Source organism: Gastrolobium bilobum, unplaced genomic scaffold, assembly GCF_033153095.1.
Source record: "Gastrolobium bilobum isolate Gb01-03AN ecotype WA unplaced genomic scaffold, APGP_CSIRO_Gbil_v1 utg15927, whole genome shotgun sequence".
Taxonomy (NCBI): domain Eukaryota; kingdom Viridiplantae; phylum Streptophyta; class Magnoliopsida; order Fabales; family Fabaceae; genus Gastrolobium; species Gastrolobium bilobum.
In genome coordinates, this window is record NW_026898198.1 from 213075 (window position 1) to 220962 (window position 7888).

General features: G+C 36.3%; 1 protein-coding gene across 1 annotated transcript; it reads left to right on the forward strand.

Moving 5' to 3' along the window:
* Positions 1-1229: 1229 nt before the first annotated feature.
* Positions 1230-2262, forward strand: LOC133313758 (protein OXIDATIVE STRESS 3-like). Its single transcript, XM_061515168.1, has 2 exons — positions 1230-1783; positions 1878-2262. The coding sequence occupies exons 1-2, from the start codon at positions 1524-1526 to the stop codon at positions 2152-2154; spliced, it is 537 nt and encodes a 178-aa protein (XP_061371152.1). The 5' UTR covers positions 1230-1523; the 3' UTR covers positions 2155-2262.
* The last annotated feature ends 5626 nt before the right edge of the window (positions 2263-7888 follow it).

The following is a 7888-nucleotide window of genomic DNA, read 5'->3' on the forward strand; positions in this document are numbered from 1 at the left end:
TGACTTAAACCTAAGTCAACCTTCTTATCCTCTTTTCTGATCCTTCTCGTACCAATCCAGCTCATTCTAAATAGAAAATTCCCTCTTTAAAATATATTATAATTATTAAATATAATAACAGATCTGGCAATTAACAAAAAGATTCTTTTCGTGATACATAAATATAAACCAGGATTCTAAATACTTTTTATTCTTTTATATGTTCAACAATAATTAATGGGCTCATCGTTTCTTTGGTGATAAATTTATTTCTAATATTTCCAAAACTATGACTTTTTGAAGATTGAGAAATAAATAAAGGTCATTTTGATAAAATTTATCTAATAAAATAATAAATACAATATTCTTTATTAATTATAAAAATAACTTAATTTTGAGTTGCTGAAGATAATTTTACTAGAAAATGTTTTTTCGTAATTAATATGCAAAAATGCAAAATTAATATTTTGGGATCAGGAAAACGCTCAACCAATTGGAATATGCCAATATAGTCCGCGAGTTTTGTTGGTCGTGCAACACATGGGTTGAATAGTTTGCTAAGAAATCTGAGTAAAAGGAATTTTGAGGGTCAAGCAAGCAAGAAACATATGAGTATAAGCTACCACCAAAAAAAAAAAAAAAAAAAGAAAAAAAGAAAAACTTGAAGAATTCGTCAATTCAACAGAGCTTTGTTTGAGACTACAAAAGTGGGAAAAGTGATGTTTATCGTGCTATAGTTTGCACCACTGGTCAAAGCATTTCTATTTACAAGTGCAGTTTTAAAATAAAACAATTCGTATGTTGTTGATAAGATAGAAAAGGAGAATAAGGTGAGGCCGAAAAAATGTTTGGTGGAGTGCTTTTACTTCACACCATACAAAATGTTCGACTTGCATTAGACATGAAACATTCTATAAATGTACTTCATACATAAAGAGATTTACCCCACTCTTTTGCATTTTTTTTGGTAAACATTTTTTAATTTTTAATTTTACTTGTACGTTTAAATTTATACATGGGTGTGATAAATGATGCATTAAAAAGGTGGAAATATACCGATCTGTCACGGCTTTATTAAGCAGAGTTGGTAAGATGGGGGGGACCACAGAATCACCACCCAAAAATTAAAAAGGAGAGGGTGACTCAGGATATGGATGTCTTCAAATTTAGTCCTTATCCTCTATCCTTATTTTGTGAGAGATGGTGTTAAGTTTACACCATATAACGTGATCTGACAAGGACAAAAAGTTTAGGATAGAATATTATAATTTTTATATAAAAACAAACAATGATATCCAGTTGATTGGTATTCTTATATAAAAGATCACACACAATTTTTTTTTTTTCTGTTATAGATAATTGCTCCACACAGTTGATATCATATGTAATCAAATTTGTGGAATTCATATGCAGATAAGCTTCCGCAACGAAGGCCTATTCCATTTCACAAAGCAGAGAGGAAATCTTATTCATCTTTCTTATCCTTTTATTTTCCTCCTTCTTGACACATAACAGGCGAGAAGGCGAATCAAGTTTTTCTAGAAATGAATGTGAAAGGAATCATGGATGGAACTGGAGCTGGGAACATCAATTGGGTTGTTAAGGAAGATATCAATCTCAATCGTGATGTCTGTGATTCAATATCCATTGGATCTAACTCAGAAGATTCAATGAACTCTGTGTGTTCATCTTCTTCATCAGAGTTGGCTGAGGATGCATCCTCTTTGTCAACCTCATCTTCATCATCACATTCAAATAGCCCTTTATATGAACTATCAGAGCTCATGAACCATCTTCCTTTAAAGTAAGAGACTTCCTGCATGACTTTTTAACTTATATTCAAATTCCTTTTGTGGAAGTGTACTAAATTAGAGTGATAAATACTTTATCATATGCAGGAGAGGATTGTCTATGTTTTATCAAGGGAAGGCACAGTCTTTTACTTCATTAGCAAGGGTGCAGAGCATAGAAGATCTTCCTAAGAAAGACACACCCTACAGAAAGAAAATGAAGTCATGCAAAAGCTACGGGGGAGGCTTGGATAGACACAGAATATCGTACACTCCAAAGGCTACAATATCAAAGAAAACTTCAAGAAGACCTTTTGTATCTGTATTGAGAGGGAGTTTCCTGGGAGAGTCTAGACCTTTTTTTCCTGTACACAAGAACTTTTGAAATCCAACCTTGTCAGAACTTGTTTATTTCATGCACAAAATGGGGAAAATTTTGAATCCCTCACTTTCAGCTTCTGAGATAAAGTAATACTATTAATTTTTCCACAGACATACTATTCATTTGTATCTTCACTACTTTGTTTTCCATTGTGATAGGACCCTGGGTTTCATTATTACTAATCCCATGATTGCTAAGTAGCAAATAGACAATCATTATTCGTGAAAATAGAGAAAGAGCAGTAGAATATACGAAGCCTTCATGCTGCAAATTACTTAGCCTATGATCAGATCAGGTCAGGATATAAGAGGATTTTAGCTCAAATTTTGAATCCTCACATGAAGCAGTGTAATCATGCACTCACTTCCAAAAATATCTCATGCAAAGATACATAAAATTAAATTAGCGATCCACCCTTCACACGAGAGTTTTGAGCTTAAAGGGTGCATGTAAACAATTCAACCCAACATCTGAACTATTAAGTGGTAGCTCATCAATAATTTTATATTATATTTCTTTTAACATATCCTTTCAGATTCAATAGCATTTTGAGCTTTATGGATATTGTACATGTCAATTTTTTTATTTTATTTTGTGCTGACTAAATTTCACTAAAAAGTGAGATCGTTGAGAGGATCAAACTGTGAGCCATACAACTCATCTAAAAGCTCAAGTTGGTCTCATAAATGGTTTTTATCAGAGATCTCTTAATTTGCTTTTACTTTTCTGTGTCAATGCAAAAATATCGTATCTTCCTTATTCAAGTGCAACTGATCAAGCAGCTAGAGAGGGTTGAATATGAATTTGTTAAAATGCGGTGATTTTAAGACAAGGCAAGTTCTAAATCCGATCTAAGACAAAATGTTTAATCCCAAGTACAGAGTTGATGAGCTAAAAGAACCTCTTCCTCATCTTTTACTGGTATCCGTTTAATAATTCTCTGGAACAGACTACATCTATTAATGGTTCAAATGACAAATCATAGTAAGTTGACTGACATTACATTTAAAACCAAAATCTTAAGGCTGTATCTCTATAAGTCTTTCATCCTCACTTAGTTTATATTTAATCGACGTGGACTTCACTACTAGTCACACTGAATATTTCAACATTTTTTTATGAAACAATATCTTCTTTTGGATTGCAAATTGTACAAGTTCATGTTACAATAAAATGTTGCATTTTTGTACGGGCAGTCCTGAGAATGTTTATGAATTTCGAATGTTTGAGGGGTTGGGGTTATCATTCAACATAGGTATATTAGCTCGATTTACAGTTGTTGTATGCGTAATCGAATTCCACATTGTTCGGTAATGACTAAGTAAAGACCACGTAAATGGAAGGCCATAAGCTTATTATTTCAAGGTTTTGTGGATTGAAACTTGACGTGGACGCATTTGTTATATTAGTGTTTTAACCCATTGGTGATGGATCTACTTATAAGCTACCCAGGCCCAACTGGCAACAGTTCGTGATATAAATTTTGGTTCATTCAGATGTGCTTAAGATAATACTCGGTTGGATATATTGCTTCCCCCCCCCCCACACCGGTTTTTTTTTGTTTTGTTTTCTGCTTCCCTTTTAGAGTATAGGTAGCTAGTATCTCAGGCTCTCTTTGATTTCTGTTTTGCAAAACAGTTTTTTAGTTTTTAGAACAAAAAAATTAAAAAATTCTTTTGGTAAGACCTGTTTTGTAAAAAATGTTTTGAAAACTATAACTATTTTTTTGTTTTTAAAATCAAATTTAGAGAATATGTATGAGTTGTTTTTGTTTTCTGTTTTGGTTTTTAATTTTCAAAAAGTAAAACATATAGAAAACAACTGTTTCCATAACTATTTTACAAAACAATTTTAAGAACAAAAAAACCAGAACACAATCAAAGAGACCCTCACTTTCCAGTTCCACTACTCTAGTATTGTCACAGCTGATACTAGCTTATTCTGCATGTTGCCATCGTGATTCTATTATTTCTCTGGCTTTTGTAAAGTTAAACCAGGGAGACTTAATATTAAGTGGTTGAGATGGCGCCATCGATGTTTGGAAGCACTGAGGGAGCCGGATTCTAATTTGAGCTCGGGTCAAAAAAATTATATGTATTTTTTTTTAATTTTAATTAGTTCATATTATAATATATTTAAATTATATTAAATACAAAGCACTGAGCAAACAACACTAAGAAGAGTTATAATTTTATTAGATATTTTATTTTTTTATATAAGTGAAAATTGAAAACATAACCTAATATAACTTACCCAAATCTTTACCCAAAAATATTTTAATTTTTAGATAGGGCCAAATTATAAATTGTAGCCCTGGTCAAATTATAATTTTAACTTAGGCCAAATTATAGTTAATTATATAATTATATATAATAAGAACAATTTGTTAAAATTTAGCTTGGGCCGAGGCTACACCTAGGTTATATGTGGCTCCGCCACTGTTTGGAAGTAAAATGGAAAAATTTGTTAGAGAATAATATAAATCATTAAAAATCTCTCCCAATACATTAAAATATATAAATAAGAAAAAAAAAACTTCAACTTTTATTATATTGCCTCCATTCAATATATTTTGTTTAATTGAAAAGTGAAAGATATAGAAGAAGAATCAAAATGAAAAGTGAGAGTTGACTAATAAAGTATAAACCTATCCCTTATAAGCTTTCATGTGCAATTCCCACCAACACCACCATCCCTAATAAATGAGGCCTCCCACATAGTCCATCTTTTATATCGCAATCGCAAAACAACTGATGATAGTATATAACAATTTAGCATCATTTTAACCCCACACTCTTTTTTAATTAAAACTGTACAATAGTTCTTGTACTTGATCTCATTACGGTAACAATTCATTAAGCACTTTTTTATATATATAATTTTTTTTCTTCAAATTTTTGGGGGCACGGCCACCACCCTCAGCCCCTTCCCCTAATTCTGCATCTGATATGTCACGCATGCTAATAATTCAAAAATAAAACTATTAAATGAAAAATATAAGTATTTAATGTTTTAATATTTTAAAAGATATTTAATTTTTTTAAGTAATTAAGATGAGTAGTAAAAATTAGTGACCTTGCGCACTTTAAAAGCGAACCAATTAGGTGAGGAATTTCACTTAGGTAATCTTGTAACGCCCGACCGCTTCAAGAATCAATGACTATCTGCATACACTAACACGAAACTTTTCAGTGTGCTTTTTCCTCACTCGCACACTTCTTGGGAAAACTTCCCAGGAGGTCACCTATCCCAGAATTGCTCCAAGTCAAGCACGCTTAACTATGGAGTTCTTCTGTTTTGGGCTACCGAAAAGCAGATGCATCTTGTTAGTATAGGTAGTACCAATTAATTCTTATAAGTTATCCCAAACTGTGTATTCTCATACCTGCACAGTCTTTGAAACCCCTCTCTTTCGGGTGTCTATTCGATTCATTCATGCATGTAACCCCCCACTGGAAGCCTGTCGGGAGCCGCTCTTTGTCCATGCCCTTTCGCACCAGCGATCACTCCCCGCCCTCGTCAGCGCCCGAGATGTTACATGCCCACTAGCTTCCGCCTGGTTCGTCCTTGAACCACACCGTACTGGAAGAGAGGCCCTGCTCTGATACCACTTGTAACGCCCGACCGCTTCAAGAATCAATGACTATCCCCACACACTAACACGATACTTTTCAGTGTGCTTTTTCCTCACTCGCACACTTGTTTTCCCAGGAGGTCACCCATCCCAGAATTGCTCCAAGTCAAGCACGCTTAACTATGGAGTTCTTCTGTTCCAGGCTACCGAAAAACAGATGCATCTTGTTAGTATAGGTAGTACCAATTAATTCTTATAAGCTATATCAAACTGTGCAGTCTCATACCTGCATAGTCTTTGGAATCCCTCTCTTTCGGGTGTCGATTCGATTCATTCATGCATGTAACCCCCCGCTGGAAGCCTGTCAGGAGTCGCTCCTTGTCCATGCCCTTTCGCACCGGCGATCACTCCCCGCCCTCGTCAGCGCCCGAATGTTACATGCACACCAGCTTCCGCCTGGTTCGTCCTCGAACCACACCGTACTGGAAGAGAGGCCCTACTTTGATACCACTGTTTTTCCGGGAAGTGTGCGAGTGAGGAAAAAGCACACTGAAAAGTCTCGTGTAAGTATGTGGGGATAGTCGTTGATTCTTGAAGCGGTCGAGCGTTACAGATCCTTTGTCAGAAGTATTAGTTTTTTTGAAAACTTATCAGTTCTTTTGGCTACACAAGTTTTAATCTCTTGGCAGTTCACTTAAATCATAGTTAAACATGGGTAAACAAACTAGCAATCGAGTATTTTCAAAGTGTTGTGACTCAATCATACGACAATGAAACAAGTATCTTGTTCTGGATACTACTCACTTAGGCCCACCAGATGGACCCAATCGCTTAAAGCCCATATCTAGAACCTTCTAGAGGGCACCCATGGCAAGCCATAGAGGCTCACCATTGGGATATTTCCCATCCTGCACTGCTGCCCCACTGACAGGGAGCAGCTTGATGAGACAGCTCATGGGCTGACCAACTCAAGCCCCCATGCAAGAAAGGACTCTCCTCTCTAAATACCCCTCTCACACATGAAGAGAGGGGCTTCTTCTTCTCCATCTTCTACCTACGCTGTCACTCTGCCCATTGGTAGAGCACACACACACCTCCTTATGCACCATGGGAAGCTTCACTAGTGGCTTGGTCTCTACCATGACCACTATGGACACCCCTTATATCAACATACTTCACCTTTCATGGGACACATCTATGTACCATCATGAGTACATTGGCGCCGTCTGTGGGGAAGAAGATTCCCTCTCCATGTGTGAGAGGGGTATTTAGAGAGGAGTCTCTTCTCTCGCCTGGGGGCTTAAGCTGGTCCTCTATGAGCTGTCCTAAGCCATGTCTTTGTCTTTTGACAAGACATGCTGCTCCTGTCAGTGTACAGGGGCAGCTGTGCAGGAAGGGGAATGTCCCAGTGATGAGCCTCTATGGCTTGCCATGGGTGCCCTCTAGAAGGTTCTAGATGTGGGCTTAAGAGATTGGACCCAACTGGTGGGCCTGAGGTGTGGATTCGGAACATAAGCCCCCCAGCTTGATAGCTTTGCGAAGCAAGGGTGCCAAGATGTATGGCAGCTTAGGCCAGTTACCCGCAGTGTGTAGTGTTCCGAGCGGGATACAATGTAACCGATCGGTATTACGTCGGCCTTCATGTCTTGTTTATTTGTTGTCATCGATTATGAATTGTCGGGTTGGCGATGCTTGAGAGCTTCAATAGAATCTTCTATTATGACTTGCAATTGTGTTGAACTTTGTTGTCTTCAAAGATGCACCTTGTTATTGAGGAAGGTCTTCAAATGTTGTTGAATCATATATAATTTAATTGTAAGAGTAAGCTGGCGAGCTCATGTTGAATCAAGTAGCCTGGAGATGTTGACAACTGGAATAAGAATATCTTGATGATCTGATAAAATAAAGTCGACAAGATTGCAGATCCGAGCTTCGTGAGAAAATAAAGTAGTACATGAGATCTTTTGAAGAGGATGATGTGTTCCAAAATAGAGGGTGATGAAGATTCTCATGATATATATACTTCCTGATTCAGAAATTTCCATTCTTCAGCAATAAAACTCGTTGGTGATATGAGACGGTCAAGACATTATTTCAACAATAAATTTCCATTCTTCTAAAGAACGGACTCTCTCTCTTGGAACAATTATCCTCTCCAGAAGA